Here is a 19,598-nt window from a genome sequence, read left to right on the forward strand (position 1 = left end):
ATTTCCGCTCTTTTAAATAAGTCCATTTAAAATGTATATTTTAGTTTCCAGTTGTTTAGTTTCCAGTTGTCTCCACTTAACTTGTCTCTATCCTTACTTAAAATATTTAGGGAAGTCTTGTTTCTATTTTTTTATCATCAAATTAATGATTTTGCATTACATTTCACATGCCATGCCATGTGTTAAAACAGGACTTGATTACAATGGACAAATAACCTACCATTCCCACTTGTTTCAGGGACTCTAGATAAGAGAAGAAGGCACTAGTAAGATTTTGCTCTGTGATACCATGTGATCTTTTCCAGGGTCCTCAATAGCAATTTTTTTTGTTTGTAAATTTCAACTGCCAGGCAGTTAACAAATAACAAATTTTAGCTTTTAAAAGTTTACATGCAGAATGCCACACAACATCACCCATGCATAGACATACATCTGTCTTCCCTCACAGAGTAGAACTCTTGCAATAAATTCAAGCATTCATAGTAGCATCCTTTATTTGAAAAGAGAAAAAGTAATATATGTGAAGTTTAGTCGAGTAGTCTCTTCTCATTTTATGCCTAAATGTACTGTATCCCTCTGTAGTGCATAAGGACCATAAATTGCCATCCCTCTTCGCATGGGAATTTTGTAGGATTATTATGTAAAAATCAATGTCAAGACTTAGTCCTTATAATTTAAATATCTTTTAATGACATTAAATCAATAATAATCATGGTTTTAGAATATGAATATCAGTAACTGTCTTCTGTTTGAATAGGAACCTTTGCTCTTGTAAAAAAACCTGCAGCTTTACATTATAATGACACCTAAAGGGAAAACCTTTTACTTCTATTGCAACATTGTGAGACTATCAGTTTTTAAAAATCTAGAAAACCTTTATTACAATGAGCATTTCATTCTCAAACGTATTCTTCATATTGCTGAACATCACCAGCATTAATTAGAAATAGCAATTATACACAATCATAGTTGTATAGCTTTAAGATAAAATGTTTCCCTTAGATCTGTTCTATAAATTTTAGCAGCCAGATTCAGTTCTTCCTACATGCACAGAACACCCACTGAAATTAATGTGAGTTCTCCACATGTAAGAAGGGCAGATTGTTGGAGTCACAATCTACCTTGAGAATCTGAGAGTGAAATAGTCTCCGTCACTTCCCAATATCACACTCTACAAAGAAAGGAAAGAGACTTAAGGAATTAAATTTGAGAAGCTGAAAAGAACCTTTTAATATGCAATACAAAGATCACACATTCAAGTCCTGACCACTGAAATTTACCACAAAGGCCAGAGTCTGCTATTTGTACTTCTGCTGAATAGCACCTCAATCTACAAATAGCGCCAATGAAGTTAAAAGGATTATTTAACTTCATATATTTATACTTCATACGAGAAAGTGCACCAGAATCTAGCCCAGAATGTTTAATACATCTCAGGCCATCCTTGAGAGCTAAATATACATATACTTACAACCTTTTACATCCCTCAGATTCACTACAGGCAAAAAGCAAATATTTTAAAAAGTGGAAGAGGACTAGTACTTTAACTCATGATAATAAAAATTAACACATCCTTAATATTAAATAAAACAAATGGTTTTAATGGAGCATATGTCTCTACTTTTCTTTAACTATCATGCTAATTTAATATGATGAAGACAAATCAGAAAAAAAACAAATCAAAAACAAAGTAAATGTGACATGGATGACAGATGAAACTATACATTTGTATCCATAAAATGCAGTTAACATACTGAGTTGATCCAAGACAAATAGAACATATCTGTTTATAATTGTAATGTCTTGTGACTAGACTTTTTAGATGCAACTTGATGGAAATTTAATCCTACATATTGCATACAAAATTACAACCCCTAAACTCAAAGACATTATTTGATTAGATACTGTTTAGAGTATCCGATCACTTTTGAAGTTAATACAGCTGTGTCAGCACTCCATTTCATCTACTCTTTTACATTGTATCTGATACATCTATCAGAAAGAAATCCTCCATTTTACTTGATATGTGGCCCTCCAGTCCATCCATGGGTAGGACTTGCTGGGCTGGGCAGGAGGAAGAGCTGGTCTCATGCTACCTTGACTACCTGCTCTGACTTGACTGGAATGATGATCATACTCAGGCCAGTTATGTATCCTCTATATGGAAAGTTGTCCCCTAAAATCTCAAGCTCATGTGTTGGGCCTTCAACAAAGATGACTGGTTTTGGTCAATTCTTTTTTGTGCTGAAGAAATCCCTAAACAAAGATTAAAAAAACTGTTCCTGGGAGATTTTTCTAAGATAATTCAATATTCCTTACTGAGGCCCTAGGAATCTGGGGAGAAGGGGAAGGAATCTGGAATCCACACAGCATATGTTCTTCATAGTTACTGAAAAAATTCCTTAAGAGGTAGAGCTGAGTCAGGTCACCAGTCCAGTCAATACATTGCCAAACCCATATCTGCCAAACCCATACCCATACCTTTACTTCGGAGAGGTCAACAAGATAGAATCAGGTTAATATTTCATAATTAAAAAGGCAGTCTTGTCAAGTGGATAGAGCACTGGCCTGTGAGTCTATGAATGCTCCACACCTCTTGCTCAAAACGATATTCACATAGAGCTCAATTGTAGCTTTGCCAGAAGCCCTGAACAAGAGACAGTGCATAGTTGCACTGCCCCAGGAGCAGATGTGGAACTAGAACAACTAGGAACCACTCCTCATTCCTTCCCATTCATCTGCGCGTGAGAGAACTGTTGGGGAATGATGATTATTAAGGCCCCAAAATTGAGATACCGCTCAAAATGCAATGCAGGGGAAATTACTAACAAGTTGGGGGTTTTTTTGGTAATAATTCACAAACATAATGTTGGACTTTGAGTAAAAGATCTCTGAAAACCCAGGTTTAAAGAAGATAAGAAATGTTGACATAAAGGGTCATCAGCTTTTTCATAATTCCCCATTCAAATAAAAATTAGTTATGAGGATACATACTGAATTTTGATATTGAAATATAAAGATGAAGAATTGTTAAATTATAATTTTTGTTAGAGTTTTGTTAATTTAATAGTTTATAATTCTGTATAATAAATAAGTTTGGATGCGACAATATCCATGCCAAGGCAACAAGAGTTTAAAGGACAGCCAATGGACCCTCCCCTGCTACACCTCCAGTCAGGTGTGGAGAAGGGGGCTTAAAAGGAGGAGACCTACCCAGTTGGGGGCTGACCAGGAAAGAGAGCAGAGTTCTGCTACTGCCTCACTCAGGGTAGCCTAGTTCCAACAGTAGCACATGTGGTATTATAGTATTGCACAGCGACAGAGTATTAGGTCTCAGTCCTGCAGTCCCTTAGCATGTAAACACTAATTAACTTAAATGGGAGCTCCATGTACAAAATAATTGTAAGATAAAACTGATATATACCATGTTATGAAAAGATATAAATAATTATATCCAAATGATGGAAAATATGAATAGATCTAATTATTTGATATTATGTCCAAACGAGGGTCAGAAACCCAGCACGACACTGGTACCTTTTAAAAAGAATTGTTTTTTAAATTACTACTTCAAAAACCGGAAAGAAAAACAAACCATAAATATGTATATTTATACAGGTTCAAGTCCTGCCCACTTAAAATTCACTTAGTAATGTTCAAGTTTATTGGATTCAGATGTTTTAATCTCCTCTAAAAATAGGCATATGTATTAAAAATATTAGTAGATCACTAATACACCATGCCAGCTAGTTTCTTCCTGTTTTTTTTTTTAATGAAACAATTGACAGTCTGACATTTGAAGTATTGCTAATTTAGATGTAGGACTTTTCATAAGGATATTTCCTAAGAATTTTTTAGTGTGGATTTAAATTATTTTATACTTAAAAATTTAAATATAATTTCACATTGTAAAACAAGAGGAAATAATTATGATACATGCTGTGAATTTCTATGAAGATTAGTACCCCCAAACAACTACAAACTCTTTGTGTTATTGAGTCATACTAGGAAACACCTAATAATGTGTATTGAGAGCACATATCTATCATACTTCACTTATAGCATATAAAACACAATAATCCATCTGCTATTTTAAATGTGAATGAACAAAACTAGATTTACATTTTTCTGACTGAATATAGTAATTCTTCTGTGTTACATCATTACAAGATTATATCCTTATGAAGTTCACTGCACAGATCTCAATGGGGAATGAGCAGAATTAACAAAAAGAAGCTGCATTTTTCACTCTGATTATTAGAAGTGGTTAGCTGGCTATTGAGATGTGATAGTTTTTTGAGAAAGGTCCAGACTTTGAAATATATTTTTCCCAGAAAGTTAAATTTTCATCAAATTGGAAAAACGTGTCTGCTCATAAACAAGTAACACAAGAAAGGTCATACATTTAAAAAAACAAAACAAAACAAAACAAAACATAAAACAAAAGCAAAAACGAGGAAGCAGATTTCCCAGTGGTTAGATCTATGAATTTAAAAATTCTCCTGTTAAAAAAGTGCATTAAAGGAACTTTAGCAAAATCCTGTGATTACTTTTTATTACTATTTTAAGTAACATCACAAATTTTTTTCACAGAAATGTATAGCGAATATAAGAAAAGATACATTAATTCTACTTTTACTTTTGTAAAACATAGTAATTTAGATATTCTTGTTTGACTAAGCATAATTTAGCCTTAAACACATACCAGTCCACATCCTGCAAAGTTTTTAGTGCCTCTTCTAACTATAATATGCTCATCACAACTGAATGCTGCAGGACTTTGTCTGGCAAGGAGGAAGAAAAGGGATTGTAGCTCTTTGAGCCATGGGGGAACCAGAAGTTACTGGTTTAGGTGGGGACACTGAACCACCAGGCAGACCAGCTGGGGGGGAAGGGTATTTATATCCAGTGCCATCCAAATTGTACCCTCTCTCTTCATGACGCAGCAGAGCCGTCTCTCCAACCCATGGGATCAGAGTAGGACCAACTATTTTATGATCTACTGTGGACACTGTGCTAGTTGCCTTTTCTCTTTTGGAGCTGGGAAGGAATTTTTCCCTCACTGCCATACTGGCCCAGGTGCTGAGGATTGTTTTGCCTTCCCCACAGCAGTTCAGGGACCTGTTGAGGTAGGTAAGGAATTGAGGTCAAGATGTCACAAATTAGGCAGGTGTCCAGTGCAGGTACTCATTGCAGGGGCGGTGGGGGAAGGAGGGGATCTGGTTTCCTAGGGAAGCCGGAAAAGGGAGTTGGGACTCTTAATGTCTAGTATAGGGGGGAGATAGCCCCCTTTTTCCAGACCCTCTCAACCCTTATGACGGGAGGGTGGAGAGATCCCAGCAATGGGATGGGACCAGATTGGGAAGGGGAAGGGCTGATGGCAGCCCTCCCAAATAGATGGAAATGATTAAGAAAAGAATGGTGACCAGCGCTGTACAATTTATTGCTGGGTGATCCCACATAAATTAAGAAAGGTGCAGCCTTATTTAAACACATCCATTGAATCTTTTCTTTCTTCCTGTGTGTGGCTGGACAATGGGAATTGAGGTTTTGCAGGTTCCGTGGTCACACTATCTTTGCAGATATTTTCCATTACTGAAACTTATTTAATTAACAGTTTATGTAAAGCACTAGTCTATTATATTTAACAATTTTTTTCTCATTCCATACCTCTCTCTTACATGTACCTGCTCATTTTATTATAGAGGTAATACAAACAGCTTTGGCCTATTCAAATGACCTTCTGGGCATGCTGCAAAAGCTATTTGTTTGATAGGGTTTTGCGGGAAGGATAAAGTTATGTTACGAGTCAAGATATGAGAATGAGAAGTTTTCCTGGAGTATTTCTTTTTTATTGCTGATTAGCTGAGATACACTGTTATCTCTGTTTGATTATTTAAGGCTGCTGGCTGGCAGAATTAATTTATATATTAATATTTATGCTGCTGGGTAGTTCTTACTGTAATTCTAATTATTAGAACTTCTGTATGGTAAGTCTTTCTTTTTAAATGTTCAATCTAAAGAAATAAAAATTAGTGTATGATTATATTTGAAACAACATTTTGGAGATGATTTTTTGAAAATATATGATTAGATATGTTATTCTTGTAATTAATGGGTATGAAATGTAAATATGATATTAACATCTGTGTGTCTCATATTCACTAGCAAATAAAATAAAGAAAACAATGTGCAAAAATGTTTTAAACCAGTACTTTTAAGACTGTATTGCAGATTTCCTCACAGGCATTCCACCACACAAAATAACAGCTGTCCTAAGGGTCAAATTCTGTTCTCAGTACCATGTGCCAGAAGTCACATTGAAATAATACACAGAAAGCATATACACATTGCTACCACAATGCCAATAATAATAATACCCAATCAGTGAAGTGCATAATTTGGCCATTATACAATTTCAGTTTACAATCTCATATGTTATTTGTATTGTTTAAGTATCAAGAGGCCCCATCAGGTACTTGGGTCCCATTGTGATCAACACTGGATGCACACATAATGAACACATGGTTCTTGGACCAAAAAGCTAAACAGGAAAATATTGTTTTTTTGTTTCTTTTATAAGAAGAATGTATCTATCACAGGGTTACTATAAAAGCTGATTTTGCTATTAGACAAATTGAATGATTAGGTTTACCAATAAAGGATCAACTCTTATAGGAAAAAATCCTGAATAAAAGTTGAGGATTTGGCCTGAGGGATTAGTGCTTTTGATTGAATGCATAGTAAGTCAGAAATCATATATAATTTACAGTTTTCACTGAGGGATTCATATAAGTCCCTATGAAAGAAAGACCTTCATATATATAATCATATCCATTCCGGTCACATGTTACTACTACACTTGATGACATTATGGAGACAGACCTCCACAGAACTTCATTTCAGGATAGTGATAATACTGATAAATTATCATTGCTATAATAAACAGACTCTGGGGGGCTTTGTGGATCAAAATGTAAACATTCACTTAAGGCTGATACTAAGCATAATGGAGTTTCAGGCCGGAAACAAGATGAAAAAAATTTCAAAAAATTTCAATATTTTCAGAATATGTGGTAGGACCAAATTTTAATTTACACAACTGTAAAAATTAAAGCAAATGCACTGTACAATGTGTGGATTCTTCTGTAATTCAAAAAAATATTCTGACTTAAGAAAATAAAAAAATAAAAATTGGCAAATTATTTTTCTGCTTGGACAAATATATAGACTCAAGGGATGTAATTCTATCCCAATTAACTTCAATAGGAACAGCATTTCATCAATTATATTTAGATGAAAAATTAGATACTTTTCATAAGGACTTGTATATGTACATCAACTGTTTTTTTTTTTTTACAGCTTTGTAAATATATTTGGATACAATAAATTATAACTGCTTTAGAGCCATTAGGGTCAGTCTGCTAAACAACCTATACTTTTAATAGTTCACTAACTAGATATCTAAATGTGCCATTTAAAAATTCCATAAAAATCGATATCCACTGATTCTGAAGAAGGCAAAATATTTCCATGGATAATGGATTTTCATTCGCTTACAGTCATAACTAGTAAGCCAATCTTTTAAGTACTTATTTGCATGAAAGATCATAATGGCTCTTGGGCTATGTGATTCTACTAGGGAATTTCAGAAGAACATAAAACTTGTTAAAACAAGAAGTAAGTTATAGACAAAACAGTAGATGTAAGTAACGATATGTTTGTGACAGAAAGTTATTAATAAATCCTGAGTTACAAAGCGCAGGGTTGGCACACTGAACCAGATCCTTTGGACACAGGACTTTGCTCTTCATCCTTAGGTAGTCTGCTTGTGTGTCTGAGAAAAATTAGTTTGCATATATACAGCAACATCAGGGCACAACAGGCTGAGTTAAGGAAGCATCATTTATTGAATATAACTTAATTTTCCTACAATTGTTGGTTTGTCACAATCTTACTGTTACTTAAATATAGGATTATAGTGTGTTAATTGTAATAATCAGAAATAGTGTGAATACTGTATTTGTTATCAGAACACAAAGATGTTGTTAAATAATTTTAAGTTATACCAATCTTGGCTGGAAAACATAGTTGTATCCATGTACTTACTGGAGATGTATGTATTTGATTTATTCTTAACTGGTTCTCCAAATCTTGTACCTTATTTTTCAGTTCTATATTTTCAGTTTCTAGTTCTTGAATCTACAAAACAAACAGTCATTGTAACAGCTACTGGGATACTCATCCTCTGATGTATCTAATTTTAGCTATAAATCACGAGTAACATATTTATTTATTTATTTATTTATTTGAGATCTGCTCTTCTTAACACTATATGACAAACTAATTACCAAAAAGCTAATAATTGTGTTTAATAATTGACCCAAATGCCTCATTTTATTTGAAACTGTAATAAATTTCTTAGCACTTGTGAATTTTCAGGACGATGGAAAGATGCACACTGTATTCTTTCCTAGATTATTGTCCTCTTTTTTAGTGTTTCTGGAGTCTCTTAATAATCTTCTGTCCTTAGTACAGTATAGTATTGCAACTTATGCTCCAGCATACTTCACAGAAATTTGTAAAAAATTACAGTAGTATATAATTTTCATCAAGAGAAACAACAAATATGTATGACTTACTCTTTTCTGTAACCCTGCAATCTGTTTTCTTGTTTCAACATCTTTTCCTCCAGATTCCAGAAATTTCCTGTAAGCCAGGTCAAATGCTTGACCAATTGTTAAAGTTATCTCTTCAGCCTTTATACAAGTAAAATATTGGAGTTAGCATGTTAAGAGTATCTTATACAGTGCTTTTCATTTCACAGGAGCACAAAACATATTACATAATTAGGGTCCTACCAATTTCATGGCCATGAAAAATTTGTCACTGACTGTGAAATAAGCCCTTCCCTGTGAAATCTGATCTCCCCTTGCTGCTGGGAGAATCCTAGTCAGGGGGCTCCTAGCTGCAAGTCCCGGCTGGGCTGGGAGAGGACTTGTCCTTCCGCTGCATGGCCATTCTCACTTTCAGGAGGAGATCAGACCCACCTTGGAGTGCCTCCCCCTGCTGCAGGAAGCTCCAGCTCCGGAGGTTCTTGCAGCAGGAGGACACTTGTGGAATTGGGTCCAATATCCCCCTGCTCCTGGAAGTGCCCTAGCCAGGGAGCTCTTAGCTGTGAGTCCCTGCTGGGCTGGGGAGAGACAGGACTTGTCCTTCCCTTGCATGGTAGCTCTGAGGAGAGGGTGTGGTGGGGAGATTAGACCTACTTCCGGGTACCTTTTGGGTTGGGACCCCCATGGTTAAAACACTGTGAAATTTCAGGTGTAAATAGCTGAAATCATGAAATTGACCAATTTTAAATCTCTCTCTCTCCGTGAAATTGATCAAAATGGATCCTGAATTTGGTAGGGCCCTATACATAATGTACAATATACCTAGGTATTGCTTCACCCACCACTGAAATGAAGTCAGCTTTGAAAAGAAACATGGCAGCCAGGAGGATAACTGAAGAATAATTGAAGCAAATAAATTACAGGGGAAACTGCTGTAGACAGAATGCAATTATCTACGTTGCAGTGTACATTATGCTACTTCAATATCTATAAACAATGTGCTTGGGTCTGTTTATGTTGCATTTTCATCTCTTGAAAGTGGCTGATGGCTGTAACTTTCTTTTGTTAAATAAATATTTTACTTTCATTGTTTTTAGTTAGGTTTCAAAAGTCTATATTATAAAAATAGGGTATCAATTTCCATAATGTCGATATATCTATATATCGTATATCTGTGCTTAAGTATTGAAGACCACAAGTGCCAAACCAAACCTGTGGATGTCCAGGCAAATAAAATAGTTTCTCTCTTCATATTTGAGAACTCCATACATAATGTTTCAATTTCTTTTACATAGGAAAGATTTTACTTTGGATAACTTTTGCAGTGTCAAAAATGCAACAATACAATATATTAATTAATTGTTAATGTTTTTGGAAACTCAGTTAATCCCAGTAATCACCATTAAATGGTCAGCATTTGCTCAGTTTTCTCCTTGTACTTAGAACAGGAAAAACTGGCATATATGTGGTGTGTTTGTGGGAAAACAGATTTTGTTTTGACAACCACTATAAAAACTGGATTTATGTCAACTGGATTATACTATTGGTTTTCTTTGTCATTGAAAAGCAAAGAAAAACATGGGAAAATATCAAGGCAAGACTGAGATTTTAATTTTCAAAGCAAGTAAAGACTTACCCTTTGATAACTTTCTGTAATACCAAATGACTGATACAGGTTTAATCATTTTATCTGCTGCAAATAACACAACAAAGTGACAGTTGCTCAGAATTACCATTACCAATCAGCTGCATGTTGACTATCTTAGAGAAAGACCATATTTACCACTAATTAAATAATGGTAAATTGGCATTTGGGAATATGCAATGCTGGCACTATGGGTACTTTCCAGGAAATGTGTGTAGATTGCAAGGGAAGGCACCAACTTGAATGAGCTTCTTTGAAAGCTGAAGGAACTAACGGACTGGAAAGAAGGAGGAGGCAAAACTCACTTAGGGTACCATGGGGTAGACAGAAGTGTCAGAGAAAGAGCAATAGTGAATGGGATGAGAAAGGTACTGTCAAGAATCAGGGCCTACAGCAGAGCCAGTCTCCAGGCAACTTAACGAGCGCAGCTAGCTTGTAGTAGGCTGTCTGATTGGCTACACTGCCTGACCAGTGGGAAGAGAGCCAGCAGATCAGCTCTTGAGCCCAGCAGCCGCAACAGTTTGGTAGCTGCTCAAAACATTCACCCATGACTGTGATAGCCCCTGAGTTTGCTTGTTCCCAGCCTTGCTCTCACTTTGTTCCTAACCACCAGACTTTCCTCCCACTCCAGTTGCTAGGCACGACTGCCATGTCCCAATTTATGACAGTTTGAGCAGCCCAAAAAACCAGGGAACTAGAACTGATATGGTGAGCATGGATCCTACAAAGGCCAATACCTCTCTGATGGAAATAATTGGAGCCCTAGAGATCTTGCAGGCCCGGGTTACCACTCTGAAGGCATAGAAGCCATGCTTTCAGTTCCAACCCCCACTCCTCATGAGCCAAAACTCTCTCTGCCTGACAAGTTCAATGACAATCATCATGTTTCATGGGTTCCTAAATCAGTGTTGGCTCCTATTTCTGCTATGCCCACAGTTGTACCCCATTGACCAAGCCCAAGTGGGACTAATTATCAGCCTGCTTACCTGGGAGGCTCTGGCTTGGGCATCTCTGCTCCTGGAAAAATCAAGCCTACTTCTGGGACAATGTAAAGACTTTATTTGAGCTATGGTGGTGATTTTCAATGACCCAAGTAATGAGCATACAGCTGAAGCTGCACGTGAGGTTTTGCAGTAGGGATGCTGGCCGGTTGCTAAATATGCAGCAGAGTTCCGATGCTTGGTAGGAGACACCTAGTGGAACAAGGCCAGGCAGTGTTATCATTTCTGGCTCGGCCTAAATGGCAATATTAAAGATGAACTGGCATAGGTGGAATCACCATCCTGCCTGGCTGCCTTACTCAACCTAGTCATCAAAATCGATGAATGCCACCGAGAAAAAAAGATGGTCCTCCTGGTTTCTGCCAGCCCTGCTGGCTCCAGCTCCATTCCCCCACCACCAGTCCCTTCTCCATTGCTTGAGCCCAAGCAAGTCAATCAGGTCCAGCCCTGCCTCTCTGACACAAAGAGGAATTGACACTAGGAATTGGACCTATGGGGATCAGGGCTGGGTTTGCGTCTTTCCCCTCACCCCAGCAGTCCATGCCTATTCTCATCCACTGGTACCTTGATGATGGCCAATCAGCAACCAACACATCTTCAACTCCCTTTCCAGCTCTGGCACCCTGTGATGCCTGAGACCAACCAAGAGTAGCTGGTGGATTCAGAATCCCAGGCAATTTCATGGATCTGGAATTTGCCCAAGCACACAATATCTCCACCCAGCACAAGGACTCCCCCAGTTAGCGAAGTCCACAGAGCTGTCATTCCTTTTGTGAGGACCAGATGGCTCCCTTAGAATTAACTACCCCTTGAGGCTACCGAGAAGTCCTCCAGTTTGAGGTAATTTATTCACTGCATTCATCAGTTGACACTGGCATCCCCTGGCTCATCTCCCATGACCCGTGCATCTACTGGCACTCAGGCATGGTGTGCTTTGATCTCCCATTTTTCCAATAGTCCTGTTTCCTGAGAGCTAACTGGAGATCAGAAACCTTTTGTGGCTCACTTGGTCCTCCAAAGAATTCATAGACATGAAGATAGGATGCAAAGGCGACCCCAACAATCACCATGACCACACTCAAAAGCTCCGTGGATTCCTGTTAAGTAGCAGCATTATATCGATGTGTTCAGCAACGCCCTACTGCCCCCTTGGCGCTACGACTGCCCCATCAACTTCTAGCCGAGTGCACAGGTTCCCATCGGGTACGTTTTCTCCCTCTCTAAACCTGAACTATAGGTATTTCGGAGCTATCTTGACTAAAACCTGCAGAAGGGGTTCATTTGCCCCATCACGTCCCCAGCAGGAACCCCAATCTTCTTTGTGGTGAAGAAAGATGGTTCTTTCCAGCCTTGTGTGGACTACTGAGCTCTGAACAAGATTACACTCTGAAACTGGTACCTCTTACCGCTTATAAATGAGCTGTTTGAAAGACTCCGCTTTGCCAAGGTCTTCACAGAGTTGAACCTCCATGGAGCTTATAACCTGGTGAGGATCTAGCAAGGAGATGAATAGAAGACCACCTTTTGTACCAGGTATGGCCACTATAAATATTTGGTCATGCTGTTTGGGTGCTCCGGCATTTCATAAATGACATATTAGGGATATGCTGGACCAGTTTCTCATCATTTACCTGGATGAGATCCTCATTCTCTCTAGGCTCCACAATAATCACGTGCGCATTGTCTTGGAGAGACTCTGCCAAAACCACCTATGCGTGAAGCTTGAGAAAAGCTTGATAAGATTACGGTGATATATCTTTTCACCTGAGGAATACACCGGGAACCCACATAAAGTGGTGGAAATATCCAACTGGGCTGCAGCCAAGAAGGTACGCAGGGTTCAGCAATTCCTGGGGTTCACTAATTTCTAAAAGCAATTCATTAAAGGGATTCTCTAGCCTGGTTGCACCCATAACAGTGTTCTTGCACAAGGGGGCTCAGTTTCCCTTGTCCATGCAGGCTCAGACAGCCTTTGATCAACTAAAGAAAGCATTCCTCTCAGCACTCGTCCTGATTCACGCAGGCCACATGAAACCATTTACAAAAGCGCCCATACCATGAACCTACAATCAAAACCGCTAGGTCTTCTCCAGCCTCTACCCACACATCTGCATTCTTAGTATACTATATCAATGGATTTAATTGCAGAACTGTCATGCTTACAGGGATACACATTAATCCTGGTTGCACTGATCTGCTAACAAAGATGGCACACTTCATCCCAAACTGTAACTTTCCTACCACATTGGGACCCAGCTTCACTCTTCCTAGAAAATGTTTTCTGTTACAATGGGTTACTGATAGGCATTGTATCTCACCTGGGTCCCCATTCATTTCCTGATTCTGGTGGGAATTTCTCAGATTGGCTGAGGTGAGAGACTCACTTATCTCCCAAAGACCAATGGGCAAACAGAGAGAGTCAATCAAATCTTGGAGCAGTACCTTTATTGTTTTCTCAGTTACCACCAGGACAATTAGCCTTCCCTGATGTGCTACTCCAAATTTGAATATAACAATGCAATCTACACCTTGACCTGTTAATAATTAAACCACACTACCATAACTGAGGATACAATTTAGTTATGGAGGTCACGGATTCTGTGTTTTTAACGGACTTCCGTGACTTCTTTGGCTTCAGCTGTCAGTGGCTGTAGCTGGGGTTGGAGCCAGGTCTGTGCGCCCCCTCCCACAGCTTGGGCCGGGGTTGTGCCCCCTCCCTTGGCGGTAGAACTCAGGATATCAGTCCGCTGTCATGAGGCTCCAGCTGTCATTCCTCCCCCTGGTTATTTTTAATAAAAGTCACAGAGAGATCATGGGCTCCCATGCATTTTTGTTTATTGCCCACCACCTGTCCATAACTTTTACTAAAAATAACTGTGAAAATTCTTAACCTTAACCATAACCCACTGCTTCTTTCTAGATGAGCCAAAGTCCTACTATACTTTTATAGTACCTTTATAATTACATGAAAAGAACTTCATAGTCAATAGGTCATTTTTTCTTGGTCTGTAAGCACCCGTTGTATATAAAGGGGTGCCTATTATTATACATGTGTGTTGTAATGGACAAAATGACAATTGTTAAGGGATACACATAAATGCATGGTAATTGATAAAATTAGTAACTGACAAAATGGACAAGGAGCATTTGGTATAGCGGATGTGTTCTGGAATCAATGTAACAGCAAACCATTAAGTTATGAATTGACTAATGTCCAAGTCATTAAGAGTTAAATATAGTTACAGACATTATTAACTTATTGATTAGATTAAGGAAAGAATATTCAAATAAGCAAAATGTCAGCAAAACCAACTCTGGGAAAAACATGAGGATTTTTCTAGGTTCTAAATATATATATAAAGGGTGATTTTAAGGAAGTTAATCAGAAGTGAACTGAATTACACTGCCATCCCTTCTCCATTACAGAGATTGATATGTATATTTCCTTTTTCTGCACAGTGCTGTATTAAATATTGCTTGATTATCTCACTTAAATAAAGTGTCAACTGAGTTAGTTATTTGACATCATGTTTTGTTGACTACAAACACATAACAGACCCAATATAGCCCTTTCTTTGCAAACTATGGCTTTCTCTCCCACTTTCACACATACTTACCCATAAGTTCCCCAGTGCCAGCCACTGTGGATTTAGCCCCCAACATATATTGGGTGCACCAAGAGCTCACGGAACACTTGAAGACTGCCAAAGAAGCCAATAAAACACCACATGGACCAAGACCATCAGGCCGTCCCCAATCTGGCCATAGGGACATGGTGTGGCTCTCTGCCCAGAACCTTAAATCAAACTACCCATTTGCCAAACTAGATTACCAATGCCTGGGCCCCTTCACGGTTATAGAATGGATAAACACAGTGACCTTCAGGTTACAGTTGGTTGAGTCCTCAAAGATCCACCTTTTCACCTCACACTTTTAAAGTCCTACATCTAGAACCTATCTCCAAACCACTCCAACCTATAACCGTTCTCGGACAGGAGGATTTGGTCCACTGAATCCTCAACTCAGCAAGTTAGGGGAAGGCTCCAGTACCTGGCGGACCGGGAAGATTACAGTCTGGAGTAGTGATCTTGAGATTGGGCAGAGAACATGCACATTCTGGATGTATTGCAAGAGTTCCATCAGAAATACCCGGAGAAACTGGGCCCGGTTAGGAGGCATCCTCAAGTTGGGGGTATTGTCAGGTATCCTGCCCTGTAGAAGAGCCAGTCTCCAGGCAACTTAACAAGTGCAGCTGGCCTGTAGTAGGCTGTTATTGCCCACAGCTGCGATAACTCCTCTGCCTATTTCTTCCCAACCTTGCTCCCACCTTGTTTCAGTCCTGCTCCTGCCTTTGATGGTGGACCCAGCCTTTCCTCTGCCTTCCCCACTCAGGTTCCGACCCTCAAATCTAATTACTGGCATCTGACTCTGGCCTCTGCTCTGAGCCTAGGTGCCTTTTTCTGGCTATTGACTCCTGTACCAACCACTAGGCACATCCCAGTCTCTGAAAGGTACTAGCATAAAGAGACTATTGGGAGGGAATAAGAAATGCACCTGAGATCGAGAAGAGATCAGTGTTTATTGCTGCCCTCCCTAAAAGAAGAGAGAAAGGAAGACAGACAAGAAGATACAAGCGAACAGAAATGTACAGTGAGTATACACATTGTTACTGGTATTGGCACTGTACTATTGCAGATTAATGACAAGATCACCAAACATAATCTATAAGCAGTAAGGCAAAAGATTATATAACTGCATCTAATGCTATAGAGGAAAAAAAGCTGTAAATTTTGTCAAGAGTTTTTTTGTGGTCTTCTAAATGAGGTATGATGAAATAGAGGTCCTGGGCAATTGTGAATATTAAACATCACTTGTCATTCTTCATAAGAATAAGTGCATTAGCACCAATGTCCTAGTTAAATTCCATTAGGCATTTATTTTCTGCCTATGTAAACTCCTACTGTTTCAGATGGACACAGTATTCTTCTCTTCCTGTCCTAAACTATTCTTGAATGTAACTGTGCATTGTTGAATAGTTGCCATGTTGCACCCCAGAAGTGACTGCATTTCAGTGGTTGGTGAAGTGATTCTTCTAGTGGCGTATCAGCACATGGGTGACCTAGCAGAGGGGAGGATGCCAACTGTGCAAATCCCATAAGGATATATGTGTGTACTGCACAACATTCCATGTGGCTACTTCACACAGTGTGCTGCAGTAACCTCCACATGGCATTCCAGAGCCTGAAGGGAAAGGGATCCTCTCCCCATCGTGTGTATCAGCCTGGTGCTTGGCCCAGGTAGTGAGGCTGGGTACTGGGAAGGAGATTTGCCTCAAGAAAGAACATTGTGACCTTAGGTGAAAGAGTATTAACAAAATGTTTAATTTAAATCTGTAATAAACACAAGTACAATTTTAAAGGCAACATCTTGACATGAAACAATACATCAAGCTGTCCCTATATAAGGGGCTACTTAGCTGCTCGTTTTATCCTCTTCCTAGTACTAATTTCAAAACAGGCCATTTGAGATGCCAAAATCATTGTAAAACATCTGACATACTTACACACTTTTCACTGTCAAATACATAGCACAAGTGTTTATTTGACTCAGAATCTTTGCATATGAAGGTAAATATCCTCTTGTCAGTTTTATCATCAGCACAGAATGATATCCTATGAAGCTGGCAATTGTGCTGGACTTCCTGCAAATGACAATAGAATGATCACATTTGATGAGTTAATTTTTTTGTATTTTATTCAGAAAATTAATACTTTACACACCTTGTTATAAAGGAACAAGTTATAGTAATATGATGTTTACTTTATTGTGACAAATTTATTGTGACCTTTCCCTCCTTTTAGGAAATGATATTGCATCATTCAATGTGCATGTAGTTACAAGGGAAGGCCCCCGCCCTGCAATGAGCTTTGTTCAGATGGACCTGTGCACCTGTGTGGAACTCGTTGCAGGACAGCTACCTAATTTCATCAATTAAACCTTTATTGCAGTTTGAAGAATTCAAAATTTGTTTAAACTGTTAGTGATCATTCTAGCTAATACTGACTGCATCTGAGGGCTGGTCTTCACTTTGGGGAGATAGACGCTGCTGCAATCGATGCAGCAGGGATTGATTTAGCAGGTCTAGTGAAGACCTGCTAAATCGATGGCAGAGTGCTCTCTGGTTGACCCTGATACAGTAACTCCCCACTTAACGTCCTCTCGCTTAACGTTGTTTCTATCTTACATCCCTGCTCAATTACAGAACATGCTCCATTTAAAGTTGTGCAATGCTTCGTTATAACGTCGTTTGGCCGCCTGCTTTGTCCACAGCTGGCAGCCCCCATATCAGCTCCCCTCCGCTCCCGCCCCAGTGTTCAGGAGGGAGCGGGGAGGAGCGAGGACCCAGCGTGCAGGCTCCCCCTCCCTCCCCTGCCTCCCGAATGCTGCAAACCAGCTGATTGCTGCGGGCAGGAGGCAGGGGATGGAGGGGGGAGGAACGAGGACACAGCATGTGGAGTAAAGGGGGAGTAGGGGGGAAAGAAGAGGCGGGTTAAGAGTGGGGGTTTGGGGGAAGGGGTGGAGTGGGTGGGCCGAGGGTTGAGCCCCCCGCCCCTGGTGCTTGTAGAGTAGGGGCAGCTGCTGCTGCTGCGCAACCTGCTTCTCCTAGCCTACAGCACCTTCAGCCTCCTTGCCTGACTCATTGTCTCCAGTGCCAGTGGGCTGTGCCTGTGTGGGGTAAGGCAAGAGCACCTCCCAACTATAATACTGTACTGTACTGTATGGCAAAAAAAAATTTCCCTGGAACCTAACCCCACCATTTACATTCATTCTTATGGGAAAACTGGATTCGCTTAACATTGTTTCACTTAAAATCGCATTTTTCAGGAACATAACTACAACGTTAAGTGAGGAGTTACTGTACTCCAGCTCTCCGAGAAGAGTAAGGGAAGTCGACCAGAGAGCATCTCCTGTTGACGCAGGGCAGTGAAGACACCAGGGTAAATCGACATAAGCTACGGCGACTCCAGCTATGTTATTCACACAGCTGGAGTGGCGTAACTTAGGTCAACTTACCCCCTGGTGAAGACAAGCCCTCAATCTCCTAAGAAACAAACCTTAAAAAGCAGAATCTGCAAGACAAAAAAGGCTTACAAATGAGAACGGATAAAGACAGCTGGAATTATTTAGCCCTGAGAGAAGTAACTAAGCATTTAGATTAGGTAAAGGTTATTGTAAAATTGGGTATTGGAAAACAGCAATAAAATTCATTCATGGTCTAGATGGTTACTAATTTTTATTTCTAGTGTAAAAGTGGCGAATCAAAACCAGCATCTTAAACCTATAACTCAAGAGGGGAAAATAAAACATACTATTAACTATCAGACGAGACAAGACATGTGCCTAAGAAATATCAGTGTAGAACTTTTAGGTTTGTAACAAATGTGATAAATCGTGTGCCTAGGAGAGTTGTTGTTTTGAATGTCAGACCAGAACATAATAACCCAAGGATTTAATATGTTTGGGAGAAGAGTTAAAACACACAAAACACATGGCATTTGGGACACTTTTTGTGAGAACTAGTTAGTTAAGATCTTGAACACAGAGCTTTTTGTTGGAGTTCTGATGTGCTATGCCTGAGAGTTATAAGTTGTGTTTTGCTTTTTCAGTTTAATATTTCTGCTCAGGAGTGTGTCTACTGTAATTATGCTTTGATATGACAATTAATATCTCACCCAGCAAAGAAGTAATCTGATTATGGAGTCCAGACCTTCTAGACACCTAAAAGCCAGGAGAGATTTAATTTGGAGTAGTACCGAGAGGAAACTCCCTACATGCTTGTAGTGTGTGTGTCATGGCAGAACCATTCTAATCCACTATTCTATTGTTAATATCAAAGAAAACAATTTCTACAGAAACTATGGCTTTTCTCACAGAATGCATTTTGTAATTCTAAATGTTTCTGTTGGCAACAAATGGGGTGTTTTGCAAATTCCTTCATGTGGTTTCTATGAAAAAAGGCACAAATCCAAATCTTTCCTCTATACACAAGTACACTCATGTTCTGTCAATTCAAGAGATATATTTTAAAGCACACACAAGTTATACTGTGACAAGAGCATGGCTTCACTTCTGTCTTCTTTCCCGGAGAAACTGAGCAGACTCCACCAGGTGTACACTCAGTGACCTTTCATTTTAAGTTCCATCCACCAAAATTATTACAATCCCTGTGGGACAGTTGGTTTACAATATTCACAGTGCATTTGGCCCTCTCCTCAGGACCTGAGGGGAACAGAGGTCTCGCATCTCTAAGACCTCTGTGTGGCTGAGCTCACCTAG

At 39.2% G+C, this 19,598-nt stretch overlaps 1 protein-coding gene across 5 annotated transcripts in view; it reads right to left on the minus strand.

Annotated features, from left to right (window-relative positions):
- GULP1 (GULP PTB domain containing engulfment adaptor 1) overlaps nt 1-19,598 on the minus strand; it is a 277,933-nt gene that overhangs the window by 35,777 nt on the left and 222,558 nt on the right. For all 5 annotated transcript variants that reach the window (XM_054044445.1, XM_054044447.1, XM_054044446.1 and 2 more), the window contains 3 exons: nt 16,825-16,962; nt 8,643-8,759; nt 8,110-8,202 (listed from right to left, as the gene is read on the minus strand). In XM_054044445.1, the coding sequence (XP_053900420.1) occupies nt 8,110-8,202; nt 8,643-8,759; nt 16,825-16,962 (348 nt within the window). The remainder of the gene's footprint in view (nt 1-8,109; nt 8,203-8,642; nt 8,760-16,824; nt 16,963-19,598) is intronic.

The sequence above is a fragment of the Malaclemys terrapin genome, chromosome 11 (genome assembly GCF_027887155.1).
Source record: "Malaclemys terrapin pileata isolate rMalTer1 chromosome 11, rMalTer1.hap1, whole genome shotgun sequence".
NCBI lineage: Eukaryota > Metazoa > Chordata > Testudines > Emydidae > Malaclemys > Malaclemys terrapin.